At 48.8% G+C, this 21,248-nt stretch overlaps 1 protein-coding gene across 1 annotated transcript in view; it reads right to left on the reverse strand.

The window, feature by feature from the left end:
* Nucleotides 1-21,248, reverse strand: part of DIP2C (disco interacting protein 2 homolog C) — a 368,636-nt gene that overhangs the window by 57,227 nt on the left and 290,161 nt on the right. The window contains exons 18-27 of the mRNA XM_065872651.1: nucleotides 16,544-16,683; nucleotides 14,253-14,389; nucleotides 12,868-13,076; nucleotides 11,730-11,844; nucleotides 11,056-11,257; nucleotides 9,003-9,112; nucleotides 7,613-7,693; nucleotides 1,675-1,798; nucleotides 1,022-1,143; nucleotides 46-157 (exon numbers count right to left, since the gene is read on the reverse strand). Of these exons, the coding sequence (XP_065728723.1) occupies nucleotides 46-157; nucleotides 1,022-1,143; nucleotides 1,675-1,798; nucleotides 7,613-7,693; nucleotides 9,003-9,112; nucleotides 11,056-11,257; nucleotides 11,730-11,844; nucleotides 12,868-13,076; nucleotides 14,253-14,389; nucleotides 16,544-16,683 (1,352 nt within the window). The remainder of the gene's footprint in view (nucleotides 1-45; nucleotides 158-1,021; nucleotides 1,144-1,674; nucleotides 1,799-7,612; nucleotides 7,694-9,002; nucleotides 9,113-11,055; nucleotides 11,258-11,729; nucleotides 11,845-12,867; nucleotides 13,077-14,252; nucleotides 14,390-16,543; nucleotides 16,684-21,248) is intronic.

Raw genomic sequence — 21,248 nt, forward strand, 5'->3', positions numbered from 1 at the left:
AAAGCAGATAAGCAAACAAACATATCAGTGAGTTGGAGGACGAACCTGTGTCCAGTATCGGGGGCCAGGCCCTGACGTCTACAGCTGCAGCTGCCTCCCTGGACCGTAACAATTTACAGATCAGTTGTGTTGTCATCAAACAGGCGGAGCGGCTCACCTGAGGGTCAGAGAACAAGGAATGGAGAGGAGGAGGGTAAAGGACGGGGATGGACGCGTGCTCATGTGCCAGCTGTGCACCACGTGGAGGCCATGAAGCTCGCAGCACAGGCTGGGCACCAGGAGCACAGCTGCCTCACAAGGGGCTGTGCTGGCCAATGGAGTTCCACATGACCAGGAATCTGACCATGGAGCACACAAGCAGACCTTGTGGGGACTGAGGTCCCTGGCAGTATCGCCTGTGTGATGGTCACACACAGAAAGCAGCATCCAAACTACCTGCTCTCACTGTTAGCTCCGTCCCCCAGAAATGCACACATTTACACACACAGTACCATCTACCAGAGTGACAACCTTGAGGGTCCTCCAACACAACTACAAAGAAGTATTCATTTGTGATGTCCCTTGTGGTTCCTCCTCCAAGGGAAAAACATATCCTAATCCTTTTTAAACTTCCCCAGGCAAAAAAAAATTAAATCAAATCTATACTTTCAAAAAGGAACAGGATGCTTCTCAATCTTGAGGCAAGAACCTTTAAAAATGTATGACTTTCCCACTTGTTTTGGTCTGCTCCTTGGGCTTGGTAGGGAAGCTCCCAGTGTCCAGAGGGATGCCCTCTCTGGGCATCAATTCCCACGCATTGTGGCAAAGCTGCTCTCTAGCCCCTAATTCTACGCACAAGCTGCTATCTTCCTTCCAGAACGTGATGGCCAACTCCTAGAGGGAAGAGGCTGAGTCCCACTCCACCGCTGGGACCGCCGACTCCCATGCAATCCCATGCCTGCACCCAGCCCTTCCCCGGGAGCCCAGGCTCTGTGATCTGCAAGCCCAACACTCAGGCGCAGACACCCGCAGGCAGCGTTACCTCCACGATCATCTTCACGGTTGGCAGTGTGGTTGCGATGTTCTGTGGGTGTGGAGGACGGACGGTTATTGGCACACAGCCTGCATACAGGCAACCATAAAATGCTGCGATAAGGTCTATTCCTACATGGGGAGAAAAGCAGAAGTTCTCACTTGAAACAAAACAAGCTGTTTAATGGCCATCATCCCTGTCAGCAGAATCACCAGCCTGGAAACAGTCAGACGGGTACGGCAGTAACTGAGACCTTGAACAGACCTGTCCTCCTCCCTGTGGGTCTGTTAAACTTCAGGGGTAACTCCCACCTGGCCCGTTCTTTTAGGCACAGGAAGCCAAAGCAGGCCAGAAGCTTGATTGCTCTCATTTCTCTAAGGAATTACTCAACTTTCTGATTATCAATTCAGTAGTCAAGGATTTAACTACTATTGATTAAATGAACTACCTCAGATAGCTAATAAAACAAATTTAGATTGAAAAGTCGTTGTGAACTACCGCTTTATCTGTGTCCCTACTATTAGTGGTATAGCACGTAGCACAGTCCGCACAAGTGAGCCAGTGCCCATTTTTGGTGGTAACACACAAGGTCATCGAGCACCAACACGTGCAGTGAAGGGTCTCTCGGGCAAGGGCTGGTCTTGCATGGCCCTGCTTCTTACCTGGTGGGTAGACTAGAGCGACGTGGTCCCCATCCTGCAGGTGCCCTCTCTCCATCAGCATCACGGCTATCTTCTCAGCCCGCTTGTGCAGCTGGACACACGTCAGCGAGTTTGCTATTGTGCCCTGAGTAGCACAAGAACAAGCGGGTAAGATTTTTTTTTAATATGACAGCTTTGAGGTGCAATTCATATACAACTCACTTATTTAAAATGTGCAGTGAAATGGATGTATCTGCAGAGTTGGGCAACCACCACCACAGTCAGCTTCAGAATGTTTCTGTCACCCCCTAAGAAGACCCCCCCAACAGTTACCATTCACTCTCCTTTCCTCCCCACTGGCTAAGAAGTACAACACCAAAGAGGCATCTAGACACGTTTGTATTAAAAAGAAATATTTAAAAAACAATGACTTGACTTGAAAAAACAGCTAAAATCACAAAAAAAATCAATCTAGTAATTCTGGGACTTAAGTGTAATTGTCATGGGCAATAAGAATTAGTCGTAAATCTGCAGGACTTGCACTATGAAAAGTAAGACTAATTGAAACTGCTTTTAAGAAAGACCACATCAAAAGTCAGGGAGGTCAGAAAACAAACAAACCCCCAGAAAAGCAACAGTCAAATAAAAAAAAAAAGTCAAAAAACCCCCAAAAAACACAAAAGAAAAAAAGGGAATTGTCAAATTCATTTAATGTAGATTTTTAAATATGCAGGAGCAAATGTAAAACACACTTGGATTGAAAAGTACCTTAAAAAAGCTTTGTAGGCGAAAATCAGTAGCAAAGTAGCTATAAGAGATATCAAAATACATGATGTTTACTCTTCAAAGAAAAGCAAGAATGAACTGCAAATTATAAACATACAACTATCCAAAGAAAGTTTCTCTTGAGAATGCACTTTTCATTTGCACATATTCCCAGGTGAGAAGAGATCACTGTCTACAGCTATTTAAAAACTGCTTCTTTATTATCAATTCCTACTTTAAAGGGATGAACAGGGTGAAGGACCTTTCCTCAAGCAACAGGCAAACTGGCCAGGAGTGTCAGGTGAGGAAGACCCTGCAGCTGAAGAAACGATGGTGGACAACTGGGCCAGATGCTTTTATTTAGGTGGGGAGCTTCCAAGGAGGGTAAATGAGCTGGCGGGTGACACGGAAAAGACTGTCGCCTGAGCAGAAAGTCAACAGGAAGGTGGTGTGAGCAGCTGGTTGTGTGGGAGGAGAAATGTGGACAGGAGAGACCAGAACCTTTGGGGCCGTTAAAGGACACTGGTGACCTGGTGACTTGAGGTGTGGAAAGAGACATTAGAATTCCCACCCAACTGGAACACGTGCACAAGGTGGGTGGGAACCGATGGGAGTGAAAACCATTTAAAAGGCATCAGGATGTATATACCAGCAGCCGGTGTTTGCCTAAAGCACTCACGAGATCACTGATGGCCATATCTACCCTGGGAAGCAGTAGGCTCTCTCCATAACCGGGGCCCAGGGCCGCAGAAGCCCGGTAAAGGGAGGCTGCCCAGGCAGCTGCCAGCCAGGTTCTGGTCCCTTCCTGCTGTGCTGGCACTGGCCTCTCCCACAGTGGACAGGATTAGCTTACATTTCCCTGATTTGAACTTTCTCATCGTATGTATTTTCCTTAATTACCTTCCTTCTAAGAAAGGTTAAAAAATAATAGAAAAAGATATATGAAATGGAAGAGCCAGAAAGCAGAATGTGGCAAAGCTGGGTAAACACAGAAAGATCCATGAGACTGGCGTCTAGAAACCCAGCCCAAACCTGAGAACTTGGTGCCTTCTCAACTGGACTGTTCCTCTGAGCAGTTACTCCTGGGGAACACACCTGTCGCATGAACCAAAACACACACTCAAAAGGACCCAAAAGTCCTGTGAGCTCTTCTAAGTGAAGATGGGGCACCAGCCCCCAGCACAGCTAAGGTGAGGCCCATGCCAGGCCTCCTGACACGCGCACACCAGCTGTCCTGGAGGGAAGCCAGCACTGTGCTCCTGGTTGTTGCTGGGGACCAGCTGTGCTGCTGGTGGGGTGGCAGTGTGCCACAGGGGAGTCCCACCACCACCAACCTGCTGTCCGCTGGTCGTTAGCCAGTCTTATCTTAAGCAGCAAGCATTCTCTGACTGAGTTGTTCAACTTCTGGGACTGATCTTCTCCCCATTATCCAGAGAGCAGACACTGATCCCCTATCATAACCAGTTTTTTTGTCACACAACAAAGCCTATGAGATTTGAGAGGCATCAGTGACTCACAACCAGCAGCCATATGTTTTGACTCTGTTTATGAAATTTCCACCTCCAGGTACTTTAAAATGGTGAAATTTAATTGGCATTCTGTCCTTTAGGAATCTCTGCGAATGTTTCACAATACCCTTTGCCACCCTACGGGCTTTACCCCAGACGGGAGGAGGGCCCCTCTGAGTAGTCGGTTGCCAACGAGCCCAGCCCAGCCTCTCTCCTCCACCCCAGCCTGCAGGCTCCACTGGCTTCACTGTCGCTCCCGGCAGGCTCCACGTTGAGGGAGCCAAATGGGATACAGGCCTCATCCAGCCCCGGACTGTGCATCACCACTGGTTATGGGGAGTCTCAATACAGCCTTTCACCTCGGGAGAAACACCACTGATTTTCAATCACATTTCATTTTCCAAAGTGCTTGCTGTCATAAAAACATGAAATGCTGTTTATCCTCAGGTCAATGGTTACCTGGCATCCTCATCAACATTCATGGGAAAAGTTGGGTTTTCAGTACAGAAACCCACTGCCTAAGAAGAATGTTCTAGGAAAAAGCACCTCACAGGAAATTAAGGCTAACTTTTCCTAAAAGAAGCCTCGGCCAGTATCATGACAGAATGGCAATGCAGGGTAACCCACTACCCAATCCCTATTCTAAAGACCACAGATTTCAGTGTCAAAGACTGTAAATGTAGCACCATTTTAAAGTTTTACATTAAATTAAATAATGACAAGTAAAAAACATACTGAGGAATGAAGAACAAGCCAAACAGGATTCACATTTTTAAATTCTCAAAAAGTAAAAAAAAAAAATGTTAAAAGAGTTGGCTGGTGTTTCTCTTAAAAAAAATAACAGGGCTTCCCTGGTGGCGCAGTGGTTGAGAGTCCACCTGCCGATGCAGGGGACACGGGTTCGTGCCCCGGTCCGGGAAGATCCCACATGCCGCGGAGCGGCTGGGCCTGTGAGCCATGGCCGCTGGGCCTGTGCGTCTGGAGCCTATGCTCCGCAACGGGAGAGGCCGCAATGGTGAGAGGCCCGTGTACCGCAAAATAAATAAATAAATAAATAAAATAACAGATGCTCTTCTGTATGTAAGTAAGTTCTAAGAATGTAAGTCTTCCACGATTTGCAGTGAATCACATCCTCACTTCCTACTATAAACCTCTCATAACAACTCTGATCCTATCGACTGCATTGCCGTGGAGGAGGGCATATGAGTGAATACTGTGAAAAGACAGGAAGCCAACGGGTAACCGTTTTAAGGGAGCCACGACCAAGTTGGGGAATTCACAACCAACGGAAGGGGCTGTCCAGGACAGAGGAAGCCTGGAAGCACGTTGGGGCCCTATGCTGGAAGGACAGCGTTTGGGTATATTGAGTAAAACACATTATTAGAATGAATTTCACCTGTTTCTTTATACTTTTTTAAAATATTGCTTTTAGAAAACATTAAATTGTGTGTGTGGCTTGCGCTGTATTTCTATTGGACAGTGCTGAACTAGAAGGTTGAGTGAGTGGAAATGACACTGTAACCACCATGGAAATGATGCTCTTGACCTTTGGTTCAGGTTGAACACTTGTCCTAAGTGTGCACGTGGGGTTGGAGAGGCTGGGAATGAACATAGATGCCTGGCTCCGATATGACCCTTCCAGCTGTTTGGATGTAGCTGCCTTCATGTCAGCAGAGCCTCAGGAGATAAGGTCATGTCTGAAGGGAGGCTGTTGTAGACCACGCTGTCCCTGCGCTGACCTGAAGTAAACTTTCTCATGGCCTTGACCTCCACAGCTCAACCCATCAGACCTTGTATTGCTGCTGACGAATCCCATCAGACCTTGTATTGCTGCCCTTCTAGAATACGAGTCATTTCTGGTGAACACATTTCTTCTAATGATCCAATGTCTAGCCACAGAAAAGGACAGTGAACTCAGGGTCTGGGAATGGGGTTGATCTACCCTGCACATTGCCAGTCCCCAAGCGAGACGCAGTTAGCATGGCTGTCTTCCTCCCACTGACAGGACTATAGTCTATGAACATGCCTGAATCATTTTTGAATCTTTGTGTTTGGGACAGATAAGAAATATCCTCTTACCCAGAGCTCTGGAGGGGTCAAGCTGCAGGGGAGGGAAAAGGGATGCTGACCCAACTCTCGCCCCCTCGCTGCCCACAGTTCACGGGGGATGGCAGGCCTATCCTGGCCTGGGGATGTCCTGTCCTACCTCGTCACGTCAGCACCATGGCCCCACTCAGGGAGCTGAGCGAAGGGGCTCTGAGTAGGAGTCCTTCCCAGGGGCTGGGGGACAGGCTGCAGTGTGGCTCTAGCTCCAGCTGCCCCTCTGAAGGTGCTGTTGGAAACCTCTAGAGGACACGAGAGACTCTGGAGAAAGAAGGGGAAGTCCCCAACAGTCTCCAGGAGACACGCCACGTGCACAGGACGAAGAAAGTCAGAAGAAGCAATTAGAGAGACAGGACAGCACCAACCGGCGACGGTGCCAGGAAAGGAGAGTCTTATCTGTGTTTACAGGCTGAGGAGGAGCCAGAGGAAAGAGATGGACGAGAGCAGCAGGGCAGGCACGTTTCAGATGCGACGCAGGGCCTCCTGGTACCCACACGACCGTCGGGCTTGCCCTGCGTCTCACCACCATGCACCTGTGCGCAAGAGCATTTATCCCGGGAAGAGGGTCCACTAGGCCCAAGCGTAGGCGCCAAAAGGCAAGGGTAGCAAGCGTTCCTCACAGAGGCTGGGGTGCGGGAGTGCTTTCTAAGACTCTTCCTGGGGTCGGTCTTGAACAGACACAGTGAACAAGAAACTGCTGAGGTCAACTCAGCACGCAAGGCAATTCAAGACAAGCTGTGTCAGAGGAGGACCAGAGGTTACTTCTACCAACTAAATCACCGCAAAACTTGTCTGTAGCTGGATATCCAAATTATAGGTTCAGGGAGTAACTTACATTGTTGGCATTTCCTTTCACTTGTCCTTAATCTACTGCTTTAAATGACAAGAGGTGCCTTCGTGCACTAAGATTTTGCCATTTTGCAACTCTGAAGAACTTCTTAAAGTTGCAAGTACCCATGCTTGTCAAGACGACCTACGTTAAATCTATTTTTCAGGCCTTATTTCCAAAGCAAACACAAAGTTAACAAACGTATTAAAGACTTCTGCATTTAACGTTTATTGTTAGTACTATTTCTTGCCTTACTCTTAAGTACTATTATGGAACACTATCTGAGGAGTTTGCTTTTCTAATATGAGATGTAAATATGAACTTTAATTATAAAATAGAAATTATTTTCATTCCTAAGAATGAAAGCCTATAACTAAAACATGACTTCTTATAAAAAAAAGGAGTTGAGTAATAAAAATAAAGACATAAATACCTCATAGATCTGCAATTGTTCTGCTGTAGACATTCATCACTCATTTTGAGGGGAAGGGAAATATTGCAAAACAATATTGCTAAAATACACACAAAAATATATGTGTACACACACGCACACACACACACACACATGCTCAAACCCTTATATTTAAAAGCAACCTCTCTTAGGTGAAAAGGTCTCAGTCAAAATAGCAACAAACAAACAAACAAAAGGATCCAGGTAAGACTGAGGAGAAAGGTTTGAGTGGAGAATATGATACAGAAGCATGAAATTGTGGACCACACAGGGAACGGCCAGGGCACACGGGTGGGGCCTCACCCTACAGTTGAGCAGCGTGTACAGCACGTGATCGGGGGTGGTCTGCGCCCTCCACTGCAGGACCTCCGAGAGGAACAGGAACTGGAACAGAGCACAGCCATTAGGTCTAGACTGTCCTGGGGGGTTGGGCTGGGCTCAACATCTAAAAGTTTAGTCTGTCTGGGTGCTTTTAAGGTGGCTTAAGACAGAGAGAGGATAATCCCATAGAAATATAATTGACAGAATAAGCAGGTGCTCGCAGTGCTTTCCTGACAGTGATTTGGAATTCACTGTGCTTGATTCAGACCCAGGAGTCAGAGGGCTGGTGCCAGGCCACCATGAGGGAAGTTTTCTGAAACTTGCCCAAGGATGGGAAGACTCTATTCCCCTTATAGACAGAGTAGCCGACACAGAAAAATCCTGTCTCCTGGGGCTTCCAGAAGATGCAGCAGTGATTTCTGGGGGTTGCAATGACAGAATCAGAGCTACCCTGTTTCAAAAACGGGCTCTCTTAAATTTGTTGTGTTTACAATGGCCATCCCTGAAGTCATTCAATAGCTCTGCAGGTCACATAGGTGACACATACCCACTGACTCAGTCTCTAGTAACAAGGATGGCCCTGTTTAAGGTCAGGACACAGCACTAGCGTCAGGACACAGGAAACACCCACATCTTCACCTTAATCCATTTTACGATGGAAATGTACTGTGAGGTGGCGAACATGGTGATCAAGTGCTTTCAGTGAACGTGTTACTACATGTTACCAAATTGGCAACATCTTAAATGGTTGATTTTGCCACATTTCCTGGGAGCCCATTTAGAGTGGGACCACCTTTTGGTGAATCATGAGAGTTCTCAAGGCTGAATGTTCTAATGGGGACTTGTAGCTATGCGTGACAAACTGTGTGTCTGATGTTTAAGTGGAGTGGGGCCCAAGGATTCCTCCTACAGCTCCCAAGGCTGCTTTAAGAATGTCTGGCTCCCGAACCTGGGTTTTGCATTAACGTTTTCTTGAATTCCAACCATCAAAGGACTGAAGCCTCACTGTAAGGTGGCTGTGAGGCAGTGTGAGTGTCAAATCAGGGCTGGAGGGAGAATCAGGAACAAGTGCTTAGGGGATGCTAGGACACGACAGGGATTGCAGACACTGGCCTTGGGCCTGCTAGTCATGGGACTGCATCACCTACCCATGCAGTCCTACAACACTGCACCCTCACTCAGCAAACACGTTTTCCTTATAAAATTACACAGACATCTCTTGCAGGACCAAGAGGGCAGGTAGGAAGAAAGGTCATCAATGGTAGATACTGGGCTGCCAGACAGGGCAAGTGGGAGTTGGTGACGCTTGTGATACAGCATCTGGGCAGGAGTGGAGAAGAGCCCAGGTAGACGTCTGACCCTCAGCTCTCACCTTCCGGGCCTGGTCATTGTCTTCTATCTGGCCCAGGTCTCTGCCGCTGGCCTGTGCGATCCTCTTCCCAGACACCAGGTTCCCCACCATCACAGAGGCAGGGCCGATCTCTGCAAAGAAGCAGCGGCACACACGTGAGGAAAACACGAGTGAAGTTCCTGAGAACATGACTTCTCACTTTGGGAAGAAGCTTACTCTGGGGAAATCCTTTCAAAGACGTAGCTTTGAAAAATCTAATTAGAACAGGATTTCAAGTAAGTCACTACCATGAAAATGACAGCAAATATGAACAAGCCTCAAGTAAGGGTACATAGAAATAAAGCTTTCACCAAATTCCCATAAGTGTTCTCCCAGGCCGCTGCCTTTGTTCTCCAGTTAGGGAGATGCTGACATCTATTCATTTAGTATTTGTTAAAAAACAAACAACAAACAGTTTTTTGAAGACAAAGTTATATAACCTCCAATAATTAACAAGAATAGATGAGATAACCAGGTACCATTAGAGAATCCTTTCCTTACAATTGCCAATCACACGAAGCTGCATTTTCTGTGCTGCATGTAAGAGCGGTGCGGATCCTGGTACCTGCCATGTGCGCCCTGAGGAGGAAGGCGCCCAACCTGGCTCTCAGAGCCTGTTCACTGGGCCCCGCGTCCCTGTCATGGGTTCCTAGATGTCTGACAGGTGTCTGAGCCCTGCAGCCCTGCAACGGTCATGCATCTGCCAACGATCCCTCATCATAAATGTCTGTCCTAAATTCTGCTGTCACAAACTGCGTCTCCAACACCTGGGCCCACTGGCCACCGGGTCGAGGCATCTGATGATGGACCAAGGTTAAAGGTGGGAGAAGGAGGTTGGGACAGTGAGTGAGGACACCCCGGGGAGCCGAGACACTCCTGTCGATTCCGTAAGAACACAGCGAGAGCCACGCTGTGGCAATCCCGGTGCTGCTGCTTGCACAGAGGGGCAAAGTCGGGGAGCCTGGTACCTGCTTTCCTCCTGCAGTATCAGCGTCCTCACCTGAATCTGGAGAGACCGCTCACCCCCATCTCATCAAGCTCACTTCTAGGGGTGGCCCGGGGATGGGCTGGTTCCTATATCTACCGCCAACTGTGCTGCGCCCAGTACCCACCAGCCACCTCTAGCTGACTCGCCAGGAACTCTGCCCGTGCTGCCACTCTTCATCGGTGGAGTGAAGAGTTGTCAGGGCTAGGCCTGTCTCTCCTACACTCTGGACCCACAGCCTTAGGCAGTTCCTGAACCCCTCTGTGGTACGATTTCCTCATTTCCTTGCAAAATGGAGATAAGAGGACGAAATCCATGAGGATGAAATGAGTTAATACATGTAACGTGTGGACAAGCGGCCCGCCTGTGCCAGGCACTGTTGGTCGTCGTCCTAATACCCCAGCCCGAGCTCATCCTGGCTGCCTCCGAGGTCTGTCTGCACATCAAGCCTGGAGGCCTGGGGACCCTCCATCACTACACTGGCAGAAGAGTTGATTCCTCACCACCATATTCTTGCAATGAATGCGTTTTCACTGATAACTGTGTGCAGCCTTAAAGACTATGATCAGTTAGCTGCTAGGAGGATCAAGTAGGATGGTAGATAATTACGTGTTCCCCAAACTGCAAAGCAGCAGACAAATGTTTACCACCATGACAACGTCACGAGTTGATCTGTATGATTCCTCACAGGCTTCCAGCTGCTGTGACTCATGAAACAGGTATGGAAGCCTTATTCTAATTTGTTCAACAGGAAGCCATGACCCTGAGAGGTTCTCTGCCAAAGGCCACCCAGGAGGTCTGACAACTGCCAAGAAGGCTAGGCTCAGGCACTGCCAACACCTCTCCAACCAAGTGGTCTACAGCCCCTGCTGTCTGGACTCTGCTGTATTCTATCCCATGTTTGGTAGAAAGACATCGCTTAGCGGGAGGCTGACTTGCCTGGGAGTGTGTGATGGGAGACGGGAGGGGAGGGAGGCTGAGAACCGTGGTCAGCGTGGCCCCCACCCAGCTCCAGGGCCATCCCGGGCCTGCACGGCCCTCCAGATGTACCTGGTTGCTTCTGCCGAGGCTTGGGCAGGTTTGTGACGCACGTGTGGGGGCACATCAGGACATTGCAGGGGTGAAGTGAGCCCTCCAGGAAAAGCTGCTTCGTTTCTGACAAATGGATGCCACCGAGTGGGGTTTTGGGGAGGGTGTTTGCTGGAACCAATGCCAGACAATAAACCCCAACCTGATGTATACTGTCGATTGCCTGGAAGGTCGTGAGAGAGGGAACCGTGTTAAAATAGGTATCATGAACAGGCATGGAGCAAATACTCAGACTGTGCAAATCACAACACAGAGAAGCAGGTGCAGCACCCGTGATGCTCCCGGCATGGAGACGCTGAGGTCAGAGGAGGGCAGGCTCGCCAAACGGAGCAGAATACAGTTTCCATAGCACTTGTGGGACACCACACACACAAGAACGGACACTGGGAGAAAAGAAAGCACGCTCTCAAGGTCATAACCAAAAGGTCCTGCTGCGACCTCCACGAGCGAGCGGGAGCCAGTTCTGCAAACCTCTGAACCCTAAGCCTGGTCTGTTTAGCTCCTTCCCTAGAAGGCAAGTGTAAGTTTCATGGCTGATGCAATCTCTGGTCAAAAGGAGGGATGATCAGAGAGCACAATGGTGCAGGGAAGCTCACGTGAGCCCAGGAGAGGGGCTCGGGGCAGGAGCGAGCTACCTGCAGCACCCTGCTCATCCACTGGAAGCTGTCCTCCTCCGTGGAGTCTGGCCTCTGCTCAGCCACGATCACGATCCTCTCGTCGTGCAGGACAGTCACCGAAAACACGGCTATTCTGTGGGGTCAGACAGGAAATCGCGGTGATCACATGCTGGAGAGGCTCACAAAGGGATTGGCCCTGCCATAAAGCGCTTCGCAGCTGTTACAACTGCAGAGCTCAGGGGTTCCCAGTGCCAACTACCACCTTGACGGGTAATTGCAGCTTCCAACTCCCAGGTGCTCACCCACGGAAGTGCGGCTTTGGGGGAGAAGCCTGGCAAAGCCGGAGGGCAGAACCACCACACTTCCTGTGGAGGTAGCCCGTGGCTTTGGGTGACGGGCCTCGTGCCTTGGGACAGGGGAGTCAAGCGCGGGTATCAGAACTGCTGAAATTTACTGAGCCGTGCGACCTGCATCTTGAGTTTGCACCTGCGAAGCTATATTCTCCCCATCAGCAGAAATCTGCCATTTGGGAGCTAATCATTTTCTGCTAGCTGTGTCTGCCTCTCGTGGGAAACACAAAATGTGGCGAATGGCCCTCCAGGGTGCCCTGTGAACGAAGGTGGCTCGGCTACCGCCAACCCCAAGCTCTGCTTCCTCCTGCTCCCACTAGCTGGGCAACTCAGGGTGAGATCCAAAGCAGCTGACTTCCTCCAAATCGGCAAAACCTCAGGAGCCGTGGTCAGCGATCCAGTGTCGGTTGTGTGCCAAGCTGGGGTTGGGGGCACCACCGGGAAGAAACCCACGGGAGCCAATTTCCAGGCAGTTTGTGGCTCAACTGTTACCTCTGGGTGAATGAGCTGCAGCAAGATAAATGCTTGGCTCTTTCCTCTGTGTAGTTACTTATTAAAAATAAGATTTTCAAATGGACATTCTTATTTAATGTGGAAGAGAATTTAGTGAAAGTATATTTATGGGGCTCAGAAAAGTTTCATAAAATTGGACATTCAGAACTGCATGGAATCTCAGAAGTAATAGGGTCCAGTGGCTTCATTTTACAGAGGAGGACACCAAGTCTCGTTAGTTTAAGCAATTTTTTGCAGTTTTACACAGAAAGTGTAGTCTGTGGAGAACTGTGCCAACCACAGAGGGCGCTCACCTTCCCCTGTACACGAACTTCATGGGCTCCACGGCCAGTGCTGTGGCCACGATGTCATCGGCGTTGTGTCTGCGCCCACTGACCACCATGAGCCCGTCCATCTTGCCCACCACGAACACGAGGCCCCCAGGGCCGACGAAGCCCAGCAGGCCCGTCCTCACGAAGGGGTACTCGCTGACCGGGGCCCCCGAGCTCGTCACTGGGAACACCTGGGGACAAAGAGCTCTGAGTGCCCAGCAGGGCCCAGCCTCCACCCTCCTCCTTGGAGCCCACTGGTCCTGCTTCCCCCAAGCTGGGTCTCCTCACCTGACCCTGGCTGGAGAAGCCCAGGTCCGCATAGCTGCTGTGAGCGCCAGCCTGCGGGCACCTCCCCTCCCTCCCCAGCTCTCACAGCTCGTCCCACCGGCCCATGTGCAGGGGCCTCTGAAGAGGCCTGCCACAGTCTAACAAACACTAATTCATTCTTCTGCTTATAAAACCACAGCATAAAAATGGTTAAGTGGAGAAGCAAGGTGCATTTTAAATAACATCTGTCAGTTGTAAAGTAATCCCTGTTCATTAAAATGCTATTTTTCCTTATTGGAAATACACTCAAAAGAAAAATACAGAGGAAGCAGGCCCCACCACGAGTTCAAACTCGATCCCTAGTTTCCTCAACCCACCCGACAGATAAGTCGCAAAGAAAAGGAGATAAGTTTTATTTAGACTGTGTTTGGCTCAGTTTCAGGGGCACTTAGAAACCTGAATCTACATTCAACAAAGCTGCCTGTACAAGGCACCACATCACATGTGTTCACATCTGAAGTTCTACATGTTAATAAATTTATCCCCAAACAACTCATGTTTGCTGACATACAACTTAGTCAAAGTGTGTTCCTTCTAAGGTCAGGCACGCTTGGTGAAATGATACGAATTCTGAGAATGCTGGGTTTACTGGGCAGTGTGTGCATGTGTGTGTTAACTGCATGCCACACCCGTGTGCACACGGCACGGACACACACTCGTGTGGTAGAGGTAGATGTGCAGTGTGCATGTCTGGCCGAGGCTGACAGGCCCCAAGGGGGCCACTGCTCCCTCCCCCAGCATGGCCGTGCACACTCTCCAGCCCCCACCTGTCAGCTGCTGCTCTTCCTAAACGGGTGAGAACGGCAATGAACAAAAAGGCCCCTTTTAAAAAAACGACTTGCTCTTTCTCAACTCTGGTTATGAGGTGAAAACAACGCTGCTAAGCCAAATTTATTGAAAACTACAAAAATAACGGCAGGAGAAAGTGCAACCATTTTAATTACTATGAATACGTTTTATCAAGAAATCACCATCTTCTCTTTCACGTCTATTCCACGCACCTGGCAATGGCTGTCTGACGGGGCTCACCTCCCACCTACCTCGAAGGTGTTCTTGGTCATACCCGAGAGGCCATAGTAGGACGTGCCCGTGGCAACTGCGCACATGCAGAGCTCCCCGACTTCGTCCGTCCTGCACAGCTGGGGAACCCCGTCCGGCTTCACCGAACACATGATGGCTGAACGCAAAACGAAGCACAGTGACGTTAGAGAGGGAGGGAGGGAGGGAGTCAGAGAGAAGAAATGAATGAATATGGAAAAGAACCCAAACGAGCAGAAGCAGCGTCTGCAGCAAAACCACAGGTGAAAGCGAGCAGGTCCTCACAGTCCCTGAGGCAAGTGAGTCTCCATGTCGCAGCAAAACCTCACATTTTATAGTTGTGACATCAGTCAATAATTCCAATTGCTTTAATTTTAGTGTGTAAATGGCATTTAAAGGGAGTAACAGTTTCTGCCATCCAGACATGAGGACGACACTTAGAACAAGTCTGAGCGTCATCAGCTAGCCCACACAGCCTCCAAGATGCAGCCTGAGCCCTGAAACCAACGAGCAGGAGACACTTGCTCAACAGCCTCTCAGGCTTTTCTAAACAGAAAGCCTCCCCCGTTCCACGGGAATCTCAGTCTTTGACCTCAGACTCCCCGTCAAGGTGTGCCCTTCAGGGAAGGCTGGCGGATGCTAATTTTCCTGTTTGCAGAGCGCCAGCGATCAGGGCTGAAGCTGGTGTTTCAGGGAGGTGGTGGGTGCACCGAGTGACAGCTGAGCTGGGCAGAAAGAGTCATAAGGCTGCCCTCATCCCCAGGTTGGTGTCAGGTGACAGGAAGTGCTGTGTCTAAAAAGAGACCCACTCAAAACACGGGAAGATTTCAGCTCACTCACGGTAAGAAAAGTTCAAATTAAAATGACACCAAAGTATTCTTTACCCCTCAAACTGGTAAAAATCAGAAAGTCTGAAAATACACTGGGCATGAGGGAGTGGAGAAAGAGGGGCGTCCCCCGCTAGCAGCAGGAATATCAATCCTTATGATCCTTCTGAAGGACAGCCTCATCAGAGTCACTTGGGTGTGTGCCCTTCACACTGTACATTTCTAGAACGCTCCCTGTTAGCTCTTCCTCACACCTCTGCAGGCTGGAGCACAGATGAGTTACTGCATCAACCACACTGCAGGGGCAAAAAGTGGAAAATCACCCAATGGAAAGGGTTTGGATAAACTATTATGTGTTCAAACACCATAATGCTCCTCAGCCTGGAAGGGAATGTGTGAGCTCTTCACGTGCTGCTAACAAACGAGCTTCAAGATTCAAGATATGAGCAGGCACGAAGGGCTCTATTGTTATGTGAAATTTTAAAAAAACAGGAAAAAGAATATGCCAGTGTGTGTGTGTGTCTGTCTGTGTACATGTTGCCTGCATGTCTCCACTGTGGGTGCCTCCAGTGGCTGGAAAGGAGGCTTTTCACTGTACAGTTTTCTCATCTTTTGAGGTTGGAACCATGGGGAATTGCTTTATTTGAAAAAGCAAGAAAGGAATGGAGCCAGGAGGCCTGGCTGAAGCTGCAGCTGAGCTGAGCATGTGCCTGGCTTTGGGGTTAGGCTGCATGTGGATGCGACTGCCCCTGATGAGGCGAGACAACACCCATGTGCGTGGAGGCTCATCAGGAGAAGGTCCAGGCTCTGGAGGAACTGCCCCAGGAAAGGGGGCCCACTCCCCGGGGACGCCATGTGAAGAGTGAGGAGAGGCAGGGCCAGGGAGGGAGCCCTACAAATCAGACCGGGGCTCCCTCCTGCCAGCAGAGCTGTTCTAGCTGCACTCCCTGGGGCCCCCGCAAGGCCTCAGGAGGTGTCCCAGCACAGGGCAGGGGTGGAAAGGCAAGAGGGTTTCATCAAGGCAGGTCCTTCTGCCGGGAGCTTGTCTGTACGCAACGCGGAAATGATTTCTGTGACTTAAACAAGGGCTCTTGTGCTGCAGGCAAGCTTCCATAAGGGTTTGGCCCCCAGTGCACCAGGACGACCAGCAAGAAGCTGACCTTTGCATGGGGAGAAGTGGCGCCGGTGCCTCTGGGGGTGCAGAGCAGCCCCGGGTGCCTCCTGGGGTCCCAAGGTGCATGTGACATAGAGGCCTTTCCTCAGCCTCATGAACATTTTGGGTTTTCTTTCATCAGGAAGGGCCGTGTTACCGCACCTCCTGGGCTGAAGCTTGGCGAACATGGGACCAGACTGGAGGTCAGGCCGAGGTGGGCACGCTCACAGCCGGGGACAGGGATGCCAGCCAGGGCAGCACTGGCAGCTGGTCCCCGGCTGGGCTCTGACTCTGCGCCTGTACCCGCGCTCACCTCCAGGCATCACGAGGCCGACGTCCTGCACGGTGAGTACAGACAGCTTTTCCTCCGAGTCCACCCGGATGACCCCATAGGTCAGCCCGTGCATGGAGAGGACGCCGCGGCCTGGGGGCTGGTTGCTGTCATCGGTGGGCCTGTAATGGCAGTTTGTGTCCGGTTAGAAGCACGTCAGCTGTCTGAACACAGATATGCATGTAAATATGCTGCATGCACACCAAGGTTGCACCTTTGGGCCCTGAAGGCCTCTGAAGGCAGGTGTGGCTGCCACACGTCCCTGTGCTCTTCTCAGCACCTGTTTTCTCTGTTCAGGAGACACCAATGTCTGCTCCTTCTACTTCTGGGCTCCTGAGAAGTGTAGAGACGCCGAGGGACTCCCTTGTCCCCCTGCCCTCCCCTTACATGTGTCCACCAGAGAACGACCAACTCCTTTTCGCACCCACTCCTTTCTCTGCAAGGTTGGATTTCCCAGGTTTGAAAACGGCTAAGAAGGGAGAGTCACGTCTCCAAGAAGGACGATGACAGGAGTGAGCAGAAATGCTAGACTGCCTGTGTGGCCTCCAGGCCAGACGTGCACTGTGTGGGCACAGGCTCAGTACTTGCAAAAATCGGCAATTATTTGGATGAGAGACCACATAAAAAGTGCTTGATGGCTGGGGGAAAGTACAGCTTCACCACATCCATGGTCTGCCTTCGCCACCGTCCACGGGCTCCGAGGCTGCCCCGGCCTCACCTCTGCTCTTGTTCTCCCTGCTTCCACGCAGCATCCAGCCCTGCTCTCCCTCCAAACCCCGGCCCACTCCCTCCGGGGCCCTGGCCTCCTTCTTGCCTCTGGCAGACGGCCTCGTGGCCCTCTCCCTCACTGTCCTCCAGGGTGGTCCCGTCTCCATAGCAGGAACCATCTAACTATCTGTCCACGTCTCCTCCAGGAGGGCAGGAGGGTTTTCTTTTGGTCACTGCAGAGTCCCCATCCCTGGAGTAGTGTACAGCAATAAACGTCTGCTGACTAGATCAGGGAACAAATAAATTAAAACGTTTCTAAGATCATGGATTTTATCCCTGCAAGCTAAGGATTCTTCAAAGTAAGTCAAGTGAGAGAGTGCAGTTTAGGCAAACATCACATGTGTTTCTCTAATTTTCCACAAACAAATGCTTAAGGTAGTTTTAGGATCTAAAATATGGACTATAAATAGAAGTTTGGGGCTTCCCTGGTGGCGCAGTGGTGGAGAGTCTGCCTGCCGATGCAGGGGACACGGGTTCGTGCCCCGACCCGGGAAGATCCCACATGCCGCGGAGCGGCTAGGTCTATGAGCCATGGCCGCTGAGCCTGCGCGTCCGGAGCCTGTGCTCCGCAACGGGAGAGGCCACAACAGTGAGAGGCCCGCGTACCGCAAAATAAAATAAAATAAAATAAAATAAATAGAAGTTTGCTATACGGCTTTAAAGTATCATCAAAGTTTATAATGAAACTAAAACCATAAATGGGAAAACACAGAAGTTAAAATTTGCAAAAAGAGATCTAATTTGAATCAAGTAACTGATGTATTTAAAAAAGAAGCATATATGTCAATTATATCTCAATTTTAAAAAGTAAAGAAGTATAAGAGTCTGAAAATCGAACTATTCCATCTGTAACAATCAAAAAGAGTAGTGCTAAAAGGATATAAAATGAAAGTCGCCCAAATAATAAAACCCACATGAAACCACCTGGATATGAGCCCCTAACAACGGAATTGATATTGATCTCCTGGCTTTTTTCTTTTCCAAAGATCCCAACAAATCAACACTTTGAAATGAAAGACAGAGGAGTCCTGCAGGAACCCTCTGCGGCCAGGGCTCCCTCACCCTCGTCCTCGGTCAAGACCCCACATGAGAGTCAGAAATCATAAGCCTAAGTGACCGCTGTAGGCTGAACTGTGTCCCCCCAAAAGACATGTCCCTGTCTTAACTCTCTGAACCTTGAATGTGACCTTCAAACAGCGTCTTTGCAGAAGTAGTTAGTTAGGAAGAGATCATGGGTCTGCAAGCCAAGGGTTGCTGGCACCACCAGAAGCCGGAGGGAGGCCCGGAACAGATTCCCCATCAGAGCCCCCAGAAGGAAGCAACCTTACTGACACCCTAATTTCAGACTTCCAAACTCCACAACTGTGAGAATAAATTTCTATTGTTTACAGCCACCCAGTTTGAGGTACTTTGTCATAACAGCCCTAGCAAATGAATTGTCCAGCTAAGTAATCTAATTTAAAAGTGCACCTGTTTTAGGACTTCCCTGGTGGTGCAGTGGTTAAGAATCCACCTGCCAATGCAGGGGACATGGGTTTGAGCCCTGGTCCGGGAAGATCCCACATGCCATGGAGCAACTAAGCCTGTGAGCCACAACGACTGAGCCTGTGCTCTACAGCCCATGAGCCACAACTACCGAAGCCCGTGCGCCTAGAGCCCATGCTCTGCCAGAAGAGAAGCCACCGCAATTAGAAGCCCACACACCACAATGAAGAGTAGCCCGTGCTCGCCACAACTAGAGAAAGCCTGTGCGCAGCAACGAAGATCCAACAGAGCCAAAAAAATAAATAAATAAATTTAAAAGTGCACCTGTTACATCTCAAATAAACAACCTAACCTTACACCTAAAACAATTAGAGAAAGAAGAACAAAATAACCCCCAAAGTTAGCAGAAGGAAAGAAATCATAAAGATCAGATCAGAAATAAGTGAAAAAGAAATGAAGGAAACGATAGCAAAGATCAATAAAACTAAAAGCTGGTTCTTTGAGAAGATAAACAAAATTGATAAACCATTAGCCAGACTCAACAAGAAAAAAAGGGAGAAGACTCAAATCAATAGAATTAGAAATGAAAAAGGAGAAGTAACAACTGACACTGCAGAAATGCAAAGGATCATGAGAGATTACTTACTATAAGCAACTATATGCCTATAAAACGGACAACCTGGAAGAAATGGACAAATTTTTAGAAAAGCACAACCTTACGAGACTTTTAGAAAAGCACAACCTTACGAGACTGAACCAGGAAGAAAAAGACAATATAAACAGACCAATCACAAGCACTGAAATAGAGACTGATTAAAAATCTTCCAACAAACAAAAGCCCAGGACCAGATGGCTTCACAGGCGAATTCTATCAAACATTTAGAGAAGAGCTAACACCTATCCTTCTCAAACTTTTCCAAAATATAGCAGAGGGAGGAACACTCCCAAACTCATTCTATGAGGCCACCCTCACCCTGATACCAAAACCAAAGATGTCACAAAAAAAGAAAACTACAGGTCAATATCACTGAACATAGATGCAAAAATTTGCAACAAAATACTAGCAAACAGAATCCAACAGCACATTAAAAGGATCATACACCATGATCAAGTGGAGTTTATCCCAGGAATGCAAGGATTCTTCAATATATGCAAATCAATCAATGTGATAAACCATATTAACAAACTGAAGGAGGAAAACCATATGATCATCTCAATAGATGCAGAAGAAGTTTTCAACAAAATTCAACACCCGTTTATGATAAAAACCTTCCAGAAAGTAGGCATAGAGGGAACCTACCTCAACATAATAAAGGCCATATATGACAAACCCACAGACAACATCGTTCTCAATGGTGAAAAACTGAAACCATTTCCTCTGAGATCAGGAACAAAACAAGGTTGTCTACTCTCACCACTATTACTCAATTTTGGAAGTTTTAGCCACAGCAATCAGAGAAGAAAAAGAAATAAAAGGAAGCCAAATTGGAAAAGAAGAAGTAAAGCTGTCACTGTTTGCAGATGACATGATACTATACATAGAGAATCCTAAAGATGCTACCAGAAAACTACTAGAGCTAATCAATGAATTTGGTAAAGTAGCAGGATACAAAATTAATGCACAGAAATCTCTGGCATTCTTATACACTAATGATGAAAAATCTGAAAGAGAAATTAAGGAAACACTCCCATTTACCATTGCAACAAAGAGAATAAAATACCTAGGAATAAACCTACCTAAGGAGACAAAAGACCTGTATGCAGAAAACTACAAGACACTGAGGAGGGGCTTCCCTGGTGGTGCAGTGGTGGAGAGTCCGCCTGCCGATGCAGGGAACACGGGTTCGTGCCCCGGTCCGGGAAGATCCCACATGCCGCGGAGCGGCTGGGCCCGTGAGCCATGGCCGCTGAGCCTGCGCGTCCGGAGCCTGTGCTCCGCAGCGGGAGAGGCCACAACAGTGAGAGGCCCGCGTACCGCAAAAAAAAAAAAAAAAAAAGACACTGAGGAAAGAAATTAAAGATGACACAAACAGAGGGACAGAGACACCATGTTCTTGGACTGGAAGAATCAACACTGTGAAAATGACTATACTACCCAAAGCAATCTACAGATTTAATGCAATCCCTATCAAACTACCAATGGCATTTTTCACAGAACTAGAACAAAAAATTTCAAAATTTGTATGGAAACACAAAAGACCCCGAATAGCCAAAGCAATCTGGAGAAAGAATAACGGAACTGGAGGAATCAGGCTCCTTGACTTCAGACTATACTACAAAGCTACAGTAATCAAGACAGTATGGTACTGGCACAAAAACAGAAATATAGATTAATGGAACAGAATAGAAAGCCCAGAGATAAACCCATGCACATAGGGTCACCTTATCTTTGATAAAGGAGGCAAGAATATACAATGGAGAAAAGACAGCCTCT

Source organism: Phocoena phocoena, chromosome 2 (assembly GCF_963924675.1).
Source record: "Phocoena phocoena chromosome 2, mPhoPho1.1, whole genome shotgun sequence".
Lineage (NCBI taxonomy): Eukaryota > Metazoa > Chordata > Mammalia > Artiodactyla > Phocoenidae > Phocoena > Phocoena phocoena.